General features: G+C 46.1%; 1 protein-coding gene across 2 annotated transcripts in view; it reads right to left on the bottom strand.

The window, feature by feature from the left end:
* LAMC1 (laminin subunit gamma 1) overlaps positions 1-17578 on the bottom strand; it is a 71777-nt gene that overhangs the window by 11133 nt on the left and 43066 nt on the right. For both annotated transcript variants that reach the window (XM_052800747.1, XM_052800746.1), the window contains exons 2-18: positions 16002-16306; positions 13889-14019; positions 12696-12862; positions 11305-11493; positions 9159-9276; positions 8961-9059; positions 8720-8856; positions 7724-7846; positions 7449-7638; positions 7072-7184; positions 5507-5728; positions 5224-5412; positions 3573-3818; positions 3076-3229; positions 2490-2632; positions 1587-1765; positions 1270-1426 (exon numbers count right to left, since the gene is read on the bottom strand). In XM_052800747.1, coding sequence (XP_052656707.1) covers positions 1270-1426; positions 1587-1765; positions 2490-2632; positions 3076-3229; positions 3573-3818; positions 5224-5412; positions 5507-5728; positions 7072-7184; positions 7449-7638; positions 7724-7846; positions 8720-8856; positions 8961-9059; positions 9159-9276; positions 11305-11493; positions 12696-12862; positions 13889-14019; positions 16002-16306 — 2862 coding nt within the window. The remainder of the gene's footprint in view (positions 1-1269; positions 1427-1586; positions 1766-2489; positions 2633-3075; positions 3230-3572; positions 3819-5223; positions 5413-5506; positions 5729-7071; positions 7185-7448; positions 7639-7723; positions 7847-8719; positions 8857-8960; positions 9060-9158; positions 9277-11304; positions 11494-12695; positions 12863-13888; positions 14020-16001; positions 16307-17578) is intronic.

Genomic DNA, 17578 nt, shown 5'->3' with positions numbered 1-17578 from the left:
TCTCTTCTCCCAAGTAGCAAGCAACAGGACAAGAGGAAACGGCCTCAAGTTGTGCCACGGGAAGTTTAGGTTGGATACTAGGAAAAATTTCTTCACCCAAAGGGTTTTCAAGCATTGGAACAGGCTGCCCAGGGAAGTGGTTGAGTCACCATCCCTGGAGGTATTTAAAAGACACGTAGATGTGGCACTTAGGGACATGGTTTAGTGGTGGACTTGGCAGTGTTAGGTTTACGGTTGGACTTGATGATCTTAAGGGTCTTTTCCAACTTGAATGATTCTATGGTTCTAAGAGATGGAAAGAAAGATGAAAAATACCACCACAAAACCCAATCCATTCCCTCACCTTTCTCCAAACCCCAGCCTCCTACCCACCTATGTGGGACTATTACCTAGGCATGGATGGCAAGTAAGCAGCGTAAAGCTACCTTAGCTAAAACTGAGAAGAGCTTCAGCGATCATTCCCACTGGCAGGAATCTTTCCAAGCAAACGCAAGCATTAGATGTGCGTGAGCTTTTTCCCAGCTTCATGCAGAAGGGGACAGATTTTTTCCAAAGTGGGCTAAAATCACTGAACCAACTCCCAGGGGAACATCTTTTACTGCAAAGTCAATAGTCTTCAAGTTGCTCTTCTCCAAAACACACAGCAGCTTATACATTAAAAAGACCCTAAGGACAAACCACTGCCACATTGCTTAACGTCCTGCTCACAGACATCCTATGGCAGAGGCGACAGTACAAGGATCAATCTGAAGCAGAGTTTAACAGGAAAAATAGCTACAAGTCTCCACAACAGCACTTTTCAGAACATTATACGCTTTATGGCAGCATAATTAAGCCTGCCAGCAGGATTTTGAAGCCTTCATTCTGATTGCTGATGATATCCCAACAAGAACTGCTTTATCCCAGGATGTCTGAGCAAATTTATAAGCATAATAAGTATGTATGTTGGAAAGCCTTCTGCTTAACAAGTAAAAACCTCCTTTGCATGTGGAGAAGAGGGTAACACATAAAACACTTGCATTTGTACAGAGCTAGAGGCAGATCTTTACTTTGCATGTACAACAGTGACCACTAGGAGAACAGCAGGGATAAAAGCACAGCCACCGTTGTTTTGATAACAACATACACTGTCTCAGTGCTATCTGAAATAGCTGTCTGTCCTAACACACAGCATAGGCTTGAAATAAAACACGCTGTGTCCAAAGGGAACAGGAACATCAAGCAAAGAGTTCATTTCACATTGGTCCATGTCTGATCAGGTCAATTCACCTTTGTTGTTTTGTGCTTCCTGGAGCAACTCCATAACATCTCTTTCTGCCTGCTTCAACCTCTCTTCAAAGGCTTGATCATTTACAGTTTCTTCTCCTGTACCAAGATTTGCTATAAGATTTTCCAGCTCCTGCAACCTCTCTCGTTGCTCCGCCACCTACATGAGAGGGACAGAGCACAGCTATGAGACACAGCAAAGCACCTTGCACCTCTCTGCTTTCAACAAGCATCAGCCAGCCACGGGCATAAAAGCTGCTGCACAAGCGGGCACGTGCCACTGTCTCCAGTGGTACCAACAGTGGCGTCTGTGGCCTTACCTTATCTTTCACTAATCTGTAACAGGCCGGACACTCTTGGCAGCCTGGCCACGAACGGTTGTAGAAATAGTTCTCCTCACACTGGTCGCAGCGGCTCCCCACAAAGCCTTCCTTGCACTCACAGCGGCCGTTCTCCTGGCACTGCAGGGAGTGAGAACCCTCAGGATCACAGTCACAGGCTGCGGGGAATTTACACCTCAGTCAGACTGGAGAAGAGGCAGAAACACCCTAAAACCCACGGGGTGAGAGCATACCCTCAATACCCTAAAATGTCTGCAAGGGCACAAACCCACAGCTGGAGCCCCGCTCCCAATTGGGGCACTTCTACCCAGCGCAGGGCACTCTGTCTAGCTGGATGCAACATTCATTGCATGTATTCACAGTGTTGCAATTACCTCTCCCACAAAGCTTTACAACTTTTTACCCCATTTCGTTGTAACCAACTGCAGTTAATATTTCTGCTCTTCACAGGCAGGGATATCAAGGAGGAAAGTTTGGATCATCCTGTTTTTCAACCATGTTTACAAGATCTGTTGCTTCTCAAGACAGAATCTGTATATTCAGGCCATTTGCAGAGTAGTTGTGCAGAGAGATTTAACATTAGGAAACAGGACTGTTGCAGGACAAGATTCAGAGAACGTATTTACACGTAAGAGAAGTGGGTATCTAAAATGTTGGAGTTCTTCCTACCCCCAATTAAAAAAAGTAATAAAAGAAAAAGGGGATAAGCGATTGTACACAGATCAGATTTCACCATGCAGGGTGTGGACATAAGAGTGCCAACTTCTGCTGCGATGAAGAGCGAGGTGAGAAAGTACCTTCCCAGAGACAGGAGAAAAGCAAAGGCAAGGCTGGCTGTGCAACATCCTTCCCATCTGCCTCTCTCCAGCCTCTCAGACTTACGTTTACAGCCTTCGGAGCCAAAGCCAAAGTGGTTGACCTCGCATCTGTCACAATGCTGGCCGGCAACGCCAGGCTGGCACTCGCACTGCCCAGTTCGGATGTCGCATTGGCCGTTGGTGGAGCCCAGCGCGTGGCAGTTGCACCTGGGAGAGGCAGCCACACATCAGGCAGTGACACAGAAGGGAGGCACAGGTGAAGCACCTCTCTGAAGGAGCCCTAACAAGCACAGCTCAATGTTTCCATTTGCCAAAAGTCACTTTCCTTGCTGGGCAGATGCAGGAGGCAAGGCACTGTGCCTTTGAACTGTGCAAGGTCACTTGATGCCTGCACTAAAAAAGGAACCCACGAGCCCCTGCTACCAACAATCACACAGTTATGTGGCACTTTTCTATTTAAAATCCTGATTTAAAACTACTTATAAAGCTATTTAAGCCAGGCTTTTTGTACAGCCTTCATAGCTGCTCTTCCCCACCCATAGGGGCATGGAGGCACACCAGTTACTTGTGACAAACATCACATTCCTGCACAAGGTAAGCACAGACGCCCCAAAACCAGGCTCTTTGCCCCAAGCGAAGGCAAACATCACCTCTCACAGCCACGTCCGCTCTGGATGTTGAAGAAGCCAGGCTCACAGGCACTGCAGTCCCTCCCAGTGACGTGAGACAGGCACTCACACTGCCCGGTCACTTGATTGCAACTCGTCTGCTGATTCACAGTGCCGTAGGGATTGCAGTGACAAGCTGCAAAAATAAAAGGGATGGAGAAATACGCAGAAAGTTAGAAGTCCCTCGTTGTGTTGGTACCCTGCTAGCCTGTCCTAGATCAAAACTAGATCAAATGGGCCTAGATCAAAAACACATGGCAACCCAGCCCCCACGCCACACAATGCTTTTGCTTCAATGGCAGTAAGCACCCACAAACACAAGCATTTTAGCAAGCTAGAACCACCAAACCAGGATGAAGTCACACATTGCTGCTGACAGGCACGAACAACAGCCTGACACTGCGTCCTAACAACACATCACGAAACAGCAGCTCTTGGGGACAAAACCATTTTTAAATGCAAGAGGAACCGGCTCGCACCTTTGCACTTGTCAGCAGGATCAGGGGCCAGGGGGTTCCCAAAGAAGCCATCTTTGCAGCGGTCGCAGTAGAAGCCGGCGGTGTTGTAGATGCACTTGAGGCACTCGCCTGTCTGGCGGTCGCAGTTCCCCACAGCATTGGGATCGATGTTGTCGTTGCACTGGCAGAGGCGACAAGGCCTCACAGCACCATTTTCGCCCAGCGGGTCTCCAAAATAGGCATCATCACACAGCTCGCACCTCTTGCCTGGGATGCGACAGAAACAGATGTGCTGCAGCAGAAAGCCCTTTGCTGCCATCTCACCCGGATCCTCTTTGTAGTCCCTTCTGAAAAGTAAGCTCTCCAGCTTCCTCCCTTTTTATTCTTCTGTTGGGGCCAGAAAGGTGCACGAAACCATGCACAAATCCCTTTCCCATCTCTAAATTTAAGCTGCTTTTTCACTGGAACTTTGCATTATGAATTATTTCAGCTCCTCCTTTCCCTCCTATTCCTTTAAGCCAAACCTATTGCTTGTAATTTGTTGTTAATTTAAGAGTCCAAGCAGGTAGAGCTCTGTGGGGCATCACTGCTCCAGGAAGCCCCACTGCCAATGAGATCTGGCAAGCCTCCACAGGCAGCCACTGAAGCATCCAGTTCCCAGCTCCCTACAATTACTGCAGATTTGACCCCACCAGCCAGCTATAAGCTCCATTTCTTAGGCAGTTCTTGCACACGCAAACCCTCTTTTCCCTCACCTTTTCCCTCACATCCCAAGGTGGTGGTGGGAGACAGGAGGAACTCTTCTGCGATCATATAGCTACAAGTAAAGATGAGCTTGTACTGACACCTGAGCTGCCAGGAACCTGGACCCCTAGACTCCGCTCTGGTTCACGAAGCAATGGCCCCCATGGGAACCCCCAAAAGCTGCCTCTGTGCTTGGCCAGGGGCTTTTCTAAGCATTCCAAGCATTTACAGGTATTCTGGACTTTGGACTCTACCATGCTAAGCATAAAATCAGTAGAACATTATGGAGGCTGCCAACCATCCTAAGGCTTCCTTGCTGTTTGCAGGCTGAACGAAAGGCTCTGCTTAACAACTCGGGTACATGCTCAGACTTCATGGTTTTCACTAAGAAAAAAAAAGATCTGTACCCATTCACATATTTCTCTTTAGAACTGCTGAGCATAAATTTGGTCTTGTATTTTTTAGGCAGTGTTTGTGAGTCACTGCAGCCTTCCTGCTTTTCCTAGGGAAGGCACTGGCCCTCCCCTCCAAGCATCCCACAGTGCCTCTCCAGCTGGCAAACTGCATCTTCTAATTTTATTTCAGTCTGACCCGCCTTCCTGGCTCTTTTAAATCTATCCTATTTTCTGCCCAACACCACGCAATTAACAGAGCTCTATTAGAAGCTAGCACGGCGCACCTATGTAGCACAGAAATGTTCAGACTAAGCCTGCTTCCCTTTTGTTTTTGAGACAGGCACAAAGAACATGGGTAGCTCTGAGCCTCAGACAGGACGGAAAACAGGGCTGAGGAACAGAGAAGGATTTGAATGAGAACACAGCAGCTTTCAGTGCTGCTCACTGTGGGTCAGAGCCCCAGAACCAACAGGAGACACACTTCCACAGGCACATGGGGTGTAGAAAAAAAGACTTTTCGTGTAGGAACGCACCTGTAGTGCCAGCCTGGCAGCTGGTGCACACAACCTCCTTCGTGCGGGGCACGATGGCACAGCTTGAGCTGCCTGGGCATGGGCAGGGCTGGCAGTCTGAGGCTGTGCCCGCTGTCGCATCTCCATAATAGCCATCACTGCACTTCTCACAGTGGGACCCCGCTGTGTTATCCCTGCAATTGCATGCACCTGGAATAGAGAGGGACATTGGTTTTGCTTCATCATCCAACCCAGAAAGAACCACCGCCCTCTCACCGCTCCCTGTTTTATCAGCCCTTCTTACCTGTCTCTGGCTCACACGTCTCGCTGTGCCCATTGCAAGCACAAGGCACGCAGGGGCTGTAGGCCCCGAGGCTTGGTGTCTCTCGCCGGTACCCAGAGGAGCAGCGCTCACAAAACTGCCCCTCATATCCCACCGGACAGGAGCAGCTCTCCACCCAGGCCACGGGCACACCAGGTCCAGGACGAGCACTTGTGATGGTAACGTCATCCAGGTGGCCAGCACCTAGAAAGCACCAAGAGGGGTAATGCTTTGTAACCACAAAGGCTCTCATTACCACTTCACCAAACACACATCTGAATGGCACAAGAGACCGACAGGTGGATGCTCACAGTTGGTAAGGTAAATCAAGAAGCAAAATCCTCCAGGAAGGTTTAGACAGATCAGAAAAGATGCAATATAGCTCATGAAGGGCATGCGCAGGGCAGGAAAGTTGAGAATAACGATATAGAGGAGGATGCTGAGAACAGCATGTGAGCAAGTACCATCAGTTAAAATAAGTTATATTTTGCATGCATATGGTTTCCAATTCCAAATCAAATACCAAAACCAATTCCTGTCTTTCTAAGGAGGACAGACCATCTCTCCGGCAATTTTAATACGCCGTCTCTAACACGGCATCTGCAAACCATGCCTTGGGGCAAACTCTTCAGCTATTCCTCTCACGCCATTCCTTCATCTGGCATTTGAGCACTCTTCCCTCTCCTCCCTGCCCCTCCCCTGGAGCAGAACAGAGCCCAGACACAACATAGCTGTTTTTTAACTTACAGCAGTGCATTTGTACCACCACAGAAGCTCCAGAGCACCAAGCAGAGCCTCAGCTCCCACATATTAGCAGCAGCTGCAGCACTCAGGACGGCTTGCTCCACACCTTTCAACTCCCCCTCCATTTCACAGCCCCACATTCCTCTTTATGAGCTACCTCTACTAAAACACTTGCACCTTTCCCACCTTCCCCAAATACAAATTCATCCTTTGCATCTTTCTGCAAAAATTCTTCTTCACGTGACAATACCCAAGGATGCAGATATTTTCGCTCCTAATTCATGACTGATTTTTCTAAATCCTCATTATGAGGCACTTTCACTCAAGTTCAGCATAGGCAGTGCTTTCAAGACCTCATCCTTCCCATTTGTCATGCCAAGGCAAGACCAGGAAACATGGGGGATGTAACCATTCCCAGTGTAGCAGAAACCAAGGCCAAATGTTGTGAACTCCCTACATCTCTCCTATTATGTCCTTCAGGACTCTGTGCTATGTATTTCTACCAATTTGGAAGACACTGGCTATGCAACACAGCAAAACTCCCACATTTAGAAGCAAAAAATCATCAGGTGATGGGTGCTCAGCTTCCAGACTCTCAAAGGCAGCACGTTTCTTCCCCATGTCCTCTTCCGGAGGCCAGGGAGAAGCTGTTACACAGAAAGGCCAGGTGAAAAGCAATTAGCACAGGATTTGCAAAATAAGCTGCCACAGCTATTTATGACCTGGCCCTACAATAAAACAACCCAAACACTAGACGAATGAGTCTGCCCCTCTCTTCTGCGACATCCTGCTCAGCAACTTACTTCTCTCACTATACGTCCCACGGATCTTAATGGAAGTCAAGTTGTGGAGAAGCTTCTGGAAGTCAAATGCCGTAAGAGCAGGCCTCCACGGGTAGTCTGTAGCCTCGTGTAGCCTATGGAGAAGAGCATCATCAGCAAAGCTTTCAGATGCTAACAGCTGTACCCTTTTAAAGCACCCTTTCTAACAGTGGTATGCTATTGCAACATAATTCATATATGCTTATGCAACGCTGCTAGACAGCGAGCTTCAAATTAACCTGATAAGACTACTATTCTGAGCTAAAATTAATGCTGTTTGTTTTCTCAAAAGCTCAGAGGCCAGGGGCACCACAGGCTAGGTCCCAGCTGCTCCCACCATGCCTGGAGAGTCCTCTCACCTGAAGGTGTAGATCAGCACGTTCTCACTGGGGTAAGGGTTGCCCTGGGCAATGAGCGGCACTGACACTCTCAGCCCAGCCCCTTCCAGGACCAGGTCCTCTGCAGAGAGGCGCGTGTCCCGTCTGTCCACGCGAAAGGAGAAGGTCAGGTTTTGCCCGTAACTCAAAACCTGGTTGCCCAAGAACTTGGCTGAAAGGGGAAGAAATCCTTAGTTAGGGGACAGAACAGAAAGGGCACAAGCAGCACAGAGAGCCTCACTTTTTGAATGACCTACGTGGTGCAACAAAATACATGGGGAAGTAGCTGTCCGAGATAACAGAGATATCCTGGGTCTCCGCACTCCACTGGAGTAAGACTTCTGAGCCATCGCGCTGCTCAGCACGCCACTCGTCCTCTCCTGAAAAAAAAAATGAAACGTGCAAGCATTAACACCCTTCGAAGACCTAGCTTTACACACACTTCTCATGTCATACTGCACACTGCTCATATATAACTCATCTACAGTCTGTACACTGGCACTAACAGACTTCAGAAAGTAGCTGTGCAGAAGAACGTAGACAGCAAACATCATCTTTCCCATTTATGCCCTTAACTTGAGTGCTGACTTGAACCCTCTGAACTTTGAACCCTGTGACAACTCCTTGTTCAAAATCTTTTCTAAAGAGCTTAAGCAGGGATGGGAAAACCTGCAATCCCCTACGACTTGAGAGTTTCAGCCTTTGTACGAACTGTTCTCCAGTGGAATTTTAACTAAAAAGATGTTCTTTTCAGACTACGCAGCATGAAAACATGCATACACAGGAAACTGGCTGTATGAAAAAAGATTTTTCCTGAGCTTACAGACCCATCGGAAACACAACCATGTTTTATTCAGAGCCACGTAACCCCCAAATCTAAAATTATTGTAACCCTCTCAGTCAGAAACTCCTGATTTGGTTCTAAAACTGAGAAAATGCCCCCTTGCCAGCACCTCTCTCAAGCTATAAAAAGTTTGTATTTGCAATTCCCACTTGCACCTGCATATCGTACATTAGCACTGGGTGCCTGAAGTCCCAGCTGTGAATTCATTCCTCCCTAGCTGAACAAACGAGCTACAGACATGGAAGTTCCCAGTAGCTTCAGAAGTAACTCAACACTTCCAAAAGAGGGATCCCAGACCTGCCTGCCCAAGATTTGCAGTCTTGCAGAGAGAGGAAGGAGCAGGTTTTTTAATCGCTTCTGACTTGAGTCTACAGCGCAGCCCAAGATACAAAAGAAGGCTCAATTTTACCAAACTGGAAGCTGGAGGTGATACTATAGATACTGTAGCCGATGGCGTTGGTGCAAACTGAAGAGTGTCCAAAACAGAAGCAGGGGGTACAGCCCCTTGGATTGGAGGAATCCAGATGGAAAAATCCAGGTTTGCATCTGAAGATGTGAAGGAAAGAGAATTCATTTCCCTGATGCTTACCCCTGGCCATCACTCAAATGTTTCTCATTCTTGAAACAAAGCCACAGGAAGAGAAACTCACTTCTCACAGTGGAAGCCTTCAACATTGTCCTTGCATGTACACCGTCCTGTCTCAACATTGCATTCCCTTGTGCTGCCAGCCAGATTGCAAGAACAGGGCCTGAAAGAGTCAGGAGAGAGGACAACTCATCAAGAGCCAACACAAAAAGCTTTAAAAAGGAACCTAGTTTTTCTTTTAGAGAGCAGCAGTCCCCCTTACCTGCACCCGGCTTCAGAGAGGGAGTGGAAACCTGGCTGGCACCGGTCGCACTTATCACCCATCACGCCGGGTTTACAGCTGCACTGGCCATAGCTGTCGCACTGCGTGCTGAGGGAGCCTGCGGGGAGAGCAGGGACAGGTACCTCAGCAGACCCACCCAGCTCTATCAGCCTGCAATTTTTTTCAACTCTACAAAATGGGCAAGAAATATGGGAAAAGAAAGTGGGAGGCATATCTTCAAGCTGACGAGTGACAGCTTACCTAAAGACTGCCTCTAGTTCACAGGGATTTTCCCCCAGCAGCTCTAGAGAGATGAATCGTTATCTAGTCTTCCAAACTACATTCAGCTTTCAAGTATTCCTACCAACCAACCTTTTAATATATAAGTTGCACCCTTATTCCTGTTTCATCCTCAATGTTACCTTGGCATGCCTCTCTAATTCCATGCCTGTTTTACCCTGCAACGCACCATTTCCAAGATTTTATTCCCTGAATCCCTTGTGTTCTCCCTAATCACCATCTCCCCTTTGCCAGGGGTTATCCTGACCTCTCCCTTTCATGCTATGATTTCCTTTCCTCCCTTGATTCCCAAGTTGGATTTAAAGACTAAACCATCTACTCAGAGTGAGGCTGCATGTGCTACTATTAACCCTAACAAACTCTTCAGCAAAACTCTCATTTTTGGAAGGACACCTTCCTCAGTAATACTCTGTTAAAGCAAACTTGCACAAAAAGCAGCAACAGGTTTCTTTAATCCACAGTGGACAAAATGCTTTCTCCCAAGCACCAGTGTAGCTAGCAGCCTAGGAGCTGTCAGCACTGTAAGAGTTAACTACCAGGAAAAAAGTATTTTAATATACAGAAATAGTTGCTTCTTTCCACTTCAATCCACACCAGAAGATTATAGCAAAGTGAAGAGTTATAAGATGATTAGGCTGGACAGAACAACTCACAAAACCTTTACCATATACAGCCAAAGTTCAAACCCCCTTTGCAGCGCCACTTATAATTACTTAGGAAAAAACAGTACTTGGACAAAAAATAGCAATCTAAACCTATCCAGGGGCTTCAAATACACCCTGGGTGCCAGTGTGCCACAGGACACAAGCCAATAGCTGTTATAAAGCCCTTTGAAATTTGTCCTTAAAGACCCAAGAAGTCACCTCCCTGCTGCTTCTTGACCATCTCAGCTGACACCAACTCTCACCCCTCTTAAAATAAGGTCCAACATGAGGACCTGGGAGAGCAGATGGAGGAAGAAAGAGGCCTTTCTTGGTCAAAAATTTCACAACTGTACAACTCTCTGACCAAATTAGACAGGAGACGTACCCTGGCAGACCTCTCGCTGGCTGACTTTTAGGGCATGCTGCAAGCAATTACTTATTCCAGCTACTCTATTTTGGAACCTCACATCAGATCTTACTATCTGTTACCCTTTTGTCTCCTTCCCCCTTATTTGCTGTGGGCTGGTGTAGTTACGCCATCACACCATACGGGTCAAGTGGTTCCCTTGACGACAAAAGATTTGTTCTCCTGCCAGAATTTTTTCCGTTTTGTTTTGGGGGTTTTGTTTGTTTGTTTGTTTTTTAAAGGAGTTTAACTACATATTCTGAGTTTACTTTGTTTTTTCTCACCCCCACCCCCTTTTGTGTTTAAGGTTTCACTGGTTTGTATTTATAGTGCTTGGATAGTCAGTAGGAGAAACTGATGCAGCTAAAGTTTACTACAATTCTTCAGTATGAACAACTTCCAGAAATATCCGCTCACATCACCTTGTTTATTAAGAATTTAAATGAGCTCTTTAGTACTGGGAGTGTCCAGGGTAACACATATGCAGTGGAAAAAAAAAAAAAACCACAACCAAAAAAACCAAAATAAAAATCTATTTCAGAGCACATTTGAAGGAGTAAATGCTTCAGAGGTGAACCATCTGCTCCTGCCGCCCCAACCCCAATTAGATCCAAGGATAATTTAAACCAAAATACAACCCAATAAACATTTCCTACATGGGGAAAAAAAGCAAGAAAAACAGACAAAAAACCCACTCTTTTTACCCTGTAGTTTGCAATTAGCTGCATAATCAAGAGAAGAGCTAGCTTTTGTGCATGGAAGTTTGCAGGCAGAAATGTTTGCTGCCACTACTTACCAACTGGGTTGCAGCTGCAGGGCAGACATCCCTCCTCACTCCCCAGGCGATAGAAGCTGTCCCTGCAACTTTCGCAGTGGGCACCGCTGGTGTTATCCGAGCAGCCCGTGCAGTGGCCCCCATGGCCCGTTGAGCGGTATAACTCAGGGTCAAAGTAGCATTCCTGTGACCTCCCGTTGCAGTCGCAAGCTGCAAAGACAAGGGTACCATCAGCAAACAGCACATGCGGCTATCCGACCCTGACAGTCACAAAACCTGCTATGCAAAGCTTAATATTAAGTTGTAGAGGAGCTGGAGTAGGAGCCTTTAACCATCCCGAGACCCAGGCACAGATCCCCTAAGGCATTTATACATCAAAGAAAAGAAAAAGAAGAAAGCATATTTTTGTGGTGGTTGAACATGGGGAGGGGCAAGCAAGGCTGTAGTGACAAAACAGGCTCATTGAGACCATTCTCATCTACATCCAGAAGAAAACCAGCATTTTCTACCCCACTCCCTTCCACATGGGGCTGCCATTTGCAGCTGAAATGCCACCCTCCCACACAGCAATGCCTATCTCCATCATGCAAACAAGCACAAGAAGCTAACAACAAGGCTGACTCCATGCTGTAAGGAGAGTTTCCCCCCTGGATTACAAGTCTCCTGTCTAGGGAGCAGAAGACCTGGGTTTGACTGGCCTGTCAAGGGAAGCCACAGGTCTTAACCAGACAGCTGGGACTGATCAACACACACAGAGAGGTCAGACAGGAAGAAAGCTTTTCTGTCTGATAAAGCTTCCCCGATAAAGTAAACTACCAGGAGCTGTGGTCTGTGACACAAAACCAAGCAAAAATAAATTGGCATTCAGTCACAGAAATCCACATTTGCAGTCCAGAACTGTTGCAACAGCCTTGAAATTGGATGAAATAGTTGACAAGTAACTGTAAAAACCAATAAACCAAATACAAGAGGAAGTCAGTGGATGCTAAATGAGGCGCTTTTTCAAGGTCAATTATATTCCAGCACACTAAATAGTTTTTTCTATGGGTTCCATAAAGTACAAGCCTGTACATTTTTGCAACATGTCTCTTTTCTAAAGGTTGCTCCCATCCTTCTCCAGAAAGGAGATGACCCTTTCTGGGGATCTACCAGAAAGCTCCTACAAGACAGGAGTAGAGTAGAAGAAACAGCAGTCCCACCAAATCTCTGCTGAAAAACACCAGCACTGGCTAACTGCAACCGAGACAACTTAAAACCATGCGAAATCTCTGCTGAAAAGCACTAGAACTGTGCTTAACTGGCCAACTGCAACTGAGACAACTTAAAACCATGTAGGGCCAGCTTCTGGATGCCAACAGAGGCAGGGGACCCAACCCCTCAGAGATTTTCCCCTCAAGCATGGCCACACGTACGCAAGCATTCATTGGCACTCTCTGCTGTTGCTCTCCTCCAAGGACGGTCATTGAAGAAAGGAAGACACTTTTCACAGTCAACCCCAAAGGTGTTGTGTTTGCAGTTGCAGACCAGCTTCCCCAGCTCGTTCTTCACACACTCACTTGCGTGCCCATTACATTTGCATCTGGTTAACAAGAGACAAGGAACAAGTATTTAAACTCCAGCAATCCAGGTCACTCTCAGAGCCATCCCGAAAACAAATGATCTTTGAAGGTCCCTTCCAATCCAAACCATTCTATGAAACAAATAGGTGTAGCATGCTCGAGGTAGGCATTTAGAAATGCAAGAATGTCAACCAACTCCTTCGCAGTCTGTCACTAAAACAGAATAAGCTGAGTAGGAGAAGCAAAGATTTTGTTGGCTTTAGGTTAGTATATTCTCCATAGCTTCTCTCATAAGAGTCCAGGAAAAGGCATGCATGCTGACCATGTGCTTGTATCAGTAAGAAATTAAATAGCACAAAGGTGACTAATACAGAAGCCCAGGGACCTCCACAGACTGGTGGTGCAGCCAATGCAAATTCCCAGGTTGTCAAATCCCAGTCTCAGGCCTGCTCTCTGCAAACAGTCCAAAACACTGCACTGGTCTCAGTTCTGTTTATGAAAACATTTTATCATCAACAACCTAAGATTTAAGCATTCTGCAATACGCTTTGGCAAAAGGAACGGACAACCACAGTATAGTACAATGTTTCAGATCTCCATAGGAGATAGCTCCCAAAATATATGTGAAGCAGAGACATTGAGATTTTCTACTTACTGTTATTCTAGGCTACAGATACAGGCAGAGAACAACTAATGACATGTTAAAAACCACACAAAGCACAGGGTAGAAAAAAGTTGGGGTTTCTTCTTTTGTTTTACATTTTTGTCACTCTTTTCACCCTCCACTCTCACAAATCACTTAACATTTGATCTAATCATGAAAAAAAAAAAATTGAATCTCTGTCTGCCCTGAAATTATAGCCACAAGAGATTATATACAGTATTTGCAAGCTTCATAAGATTCATTCTACTGCATTTTTGGTTTAGGACAGTCAATAAAGACCAGAGCCTAATGGTACCATGTGAGTATAATCAAAATCTTTAAAGCACTCTAGTAATCCTGACCAAAAGCTTTTAATAAGTACAGAGGTTTATTGTCTACTCACCTACCACCCACAGCAAAATCAGAAATTGCATAGTAATAAGACTTGAGAACTTTTGGGTCATTGAAAACTTCATCTCCAAATGTGTTCAGACGATTGAGGGTCACTCTAATATCTGTAGCCGTCACCCATTCCTAGTGCAGACAGAAATCCCATCAGATTAAACATCAAACATCCCCCTTAAGCACATACCAGTGCTGTGCCATTAGCAGTTGTATTCACAATGTATTCACAAAGTCATTCATCAATCAGCAAGTTCCTTCCTCATCATTTTCCCCTCTGCACCTCAGAAGCTTATACGTCCCTGCCCAAGAGGCGTTACACCACATCCTCTTGGTTTGTATGTGTTTTCCAGACCCTGCTCCTCTCTGGGTACCCTTTCTAATGCCTCTTCGCATCTTGACTGCTCTCAGCTGAGAAGCAGTGGGTAACATCACAAGCAAAAAGCACAGTGCCCACAATTATGCAAGCTTGTCAATTGTACTTATCTATCTGACCACAGTTTTCCTGCAAAGCTTTACAGCACGAACAGGAAAAGGTTTAGGGTACACTTGTCTACAGACATACACTGCCAGATGAAAAGACAGACAGATGAATGAGGCTGGGGGAGGCTGAGGAAGGAAAACAGACAGGCAGATCTGACTTACAACACAAGAGCTTTTCATAATATTTACACAGCATCTTCACCACAGTACCCTACCCTCCTCTGGCAACAGCCAGCAAATGTAGCCTGTCCCCAGATTTCACACCACCTTCAGCCAGTGACTGTCATTAGTACCTCCTCGTTTTTACTACAGCTTTTGCAATGCCATTTTCCTTCAGACACCATAAAAAAGAACATGAGAAAAACATCCCTGTATGTACAACCGTACTGCAGCTGCGTCACTGCTTAGCCAGTACAAGAAGATTGACCGAATTACAAACACTGGCATAAACACATGGAAGTGCTGAGCACAAAATACACATTTACTTCAGTTCTGAAAAGCAATGCCAGAGGTTTGTACATATTTTAGGGAACTGGTGGTCAGGTCTCTCTTCCTTACAAAGAGAATTTTATCAGAAAATTATACACCATATCCCTAACTTGAAACCTCTCTGTTCACCTTAACGATTAAACCCTGTTTTCTGCCAGGGCTAGCTATACCAGCAAGGTGGCCAAACTGGTTCTTTCCATTTCAGGAGTTGTTCTCTCTTTCCCATTAATCTTTATTTTTGTTTGCAGACGTGAGCCCCACCAGATTCTGCTATTCTGCTCTTCAGCCCACTGGCTGGGGATCAGAGACAGGTGAGCCCCGAGCCTGTTGGGTGCTCACATCTCAGTCTGCTCCTGCTACTCTAAGAGGAAAGGGAAAAAGTGGCAATCACAGCTCCAAAATGAAGGAGATGAGCCCTGATGGGGCAAACCCCACAGCTTTAGCTCCTTGTTGCAATATAAGCTGGAGAAGTCATCAAGCAGAATACAGAAAGTGGCAAGTAAATCAGATGAACTGGTGCTCCTAGTATGCTCCTGACTGCTGCTCAACCAGCACTGTGAATGCTAACAACAAAAAAATCCCGACCAAACCCCCTCAACAAGCCACTTGTAAGAGAAAACAAATACTGTGGATAAAATCAAGCTCCCCCGCCCCAACACACATGTATGAGAGCAGGTTACGGCTTCCAGTAAGCCTTTATTTGTTTGGAAGAATCTCACATTTCTTAAATTTTTGTGCTCAAAACATACATGCAGATGCCCCAAATATTCATTTGGCTTAGGCTTTACCTTCCTCTGTCCTTATATCTGGAACAACAGCAAAATGCCCACAGCTGCTTTTGAAGCAGGCAGAGATTTACATCCAGCCTCTAAAGACTTCCATGATGCCTAATGACAATTCACCCTTAGTGCCACCAATTTTGCTTTTTGTACCATAAACTTACTAACAATAGAGTCAAGAGTTCAACTCTTACTTCAAAAGAGTCTTTTTGGATTGTTCAGCCCAACTTACCTGTGCAAGCACCTTTCAGTGTGAGTAAGGGCTGTAGTGCAGCCCACAGTCAGCACAAAGCCACAATCCACAATGACTAAACAGAAAGACACAACTCAGACCACCTGATTGACTTAGTCCTCCTCACGTACCTGTAGCACAGGGCTGTTGTCAAAGTTATAGGCACTGGGACGTCCCTCCAGTGTTGAGAATGCCACGTTGCCCCCAGTGAGAGGGGAGATGTCACTGAACTCATCTGTGCAGAGCGCCTGCTGCTCATCCTCTCCGGTCCGAATAAAGCCACGATTGACTTTGTGATACGTGCTCTCACAGGAGCCACTGTAATACTGGTAGGGCACCCATGGGCCATCTTCCCTGGTGCGTTTGTAGATCGCAAAGCTCTCCGGCCGACTGGTGTGAAACTTCAGACGCACATATGTGATGTCAAAGGCCTTTCCTGCAGATGACAGAAGACAGATATGAGAAAGACTCAAACAAAACTTCTCTTTGGAAGAAACATCTCATCTAGTACTACCCAGCAGTATGAGCCCTGTCCAGCAGCACCAGAAGTATCTCTTCCATTCCTATGCACTGCATCTCCCAACAAAGACAAGGCGAAGGAACCAAAGGCAGAAGTCGAGGGCAGGCTGAGTAGACTAATAAACAGACCTACACACTTCTGTGCAACCAAACACACATGTCAAGCTGCAATTCTCTTCTGCAGACATCACCAACAACATCCTTACCCCAACACATGACAGATTACATCAAAGCCACAAACAGCTTGTGTGTATCTAAGGCCAGGTCCAATTTAACCATGCCATTTGATAATATTTCTTCCAAACACAGGTATGGGAGAAACAGTATTAACCAGAGATGTAAGAGTCACACTGTAGAGCCTGTTTTGTACCTCTGCTTCCTCCCTAAATAGATAATATCCCAAACTCTTTCTACTACTCATGAAGCTTTTCCTCCAGCACTGAACTACTGAGTACACCCTCTTCTACTCATTCTCTGGGAAAGACAAAACAAGGTTTAAGTTTCCCAGACCATATGATTAAAGTTGCCAAGACACTTTTCAGATCAAAGTGCAATGATTTACAAGCTAGCCATGTTCTCCCTCTCCTAGGACAATAAATGTAAACCCACCTCCCTGCCATCTCTATTCATCTCCTAACAGGTTTGTGGCAATCAACAGATCATCCTCCCTCATGGATTCTTCTCCAGTGACTCGAGTATCTACCCCCATGCACATAAAGCAACTGCCTAGGGGATTCATGCCCCTGAGAAAATCCATCAGGGAAAAGGACCATAGCACACTTCAGCCACCTTCCTCCACCATCCCCACTGGCTAAGGGGCATGTTCCCAGGAGGAACCAGCTGTTCTTGCTCCACCTCGGCAAGCAGACCATGTATGATCAGGACACCCTGGTGCACATAGGGAACTTGCTAAAACAATGTGAGGTTTGTCTGGAACAAAACCTCAGGTGTTTAGCCCCTGCCACGCTCTTTTATGCTCCCATCATCTCCAAAAAAACCACTGCTCTAAGTAGAGGTTGCAGCCATCACTGGTCCCTTTGCTGACCAAAAAAAAAAAAAAAAAATGCTACTAGAAGAGTTTCAACTGATTGAGAAACAGGTTTTTTTCTGCCTGTAGAAGTCACACAGATTTAACCTCAATTTGTAAAATGAATTAACTCCACCATGTTAAATTTTAATAGGAGGCTTC

The sequence above is a fragment of the Harpia harpyja genome, chromosome 11, assembly GCF_026419915.1.
Source record: "Harpia harpyja isolate bHarHar1 chromosome 11, bHarHar1 primary haplotype, whole genome shotgun sequence".
Taxonomy (NCBI): Eukaryota; Metazoa; Chordata; class Aves; order Accipitriformes; family Accipitridae; genus Harpia; species Harpia harpyja.
Note: the sequence above shows the minus strand (reverse complement) of the source record. Positions and strands in the feature narration are given on the sequence as shown.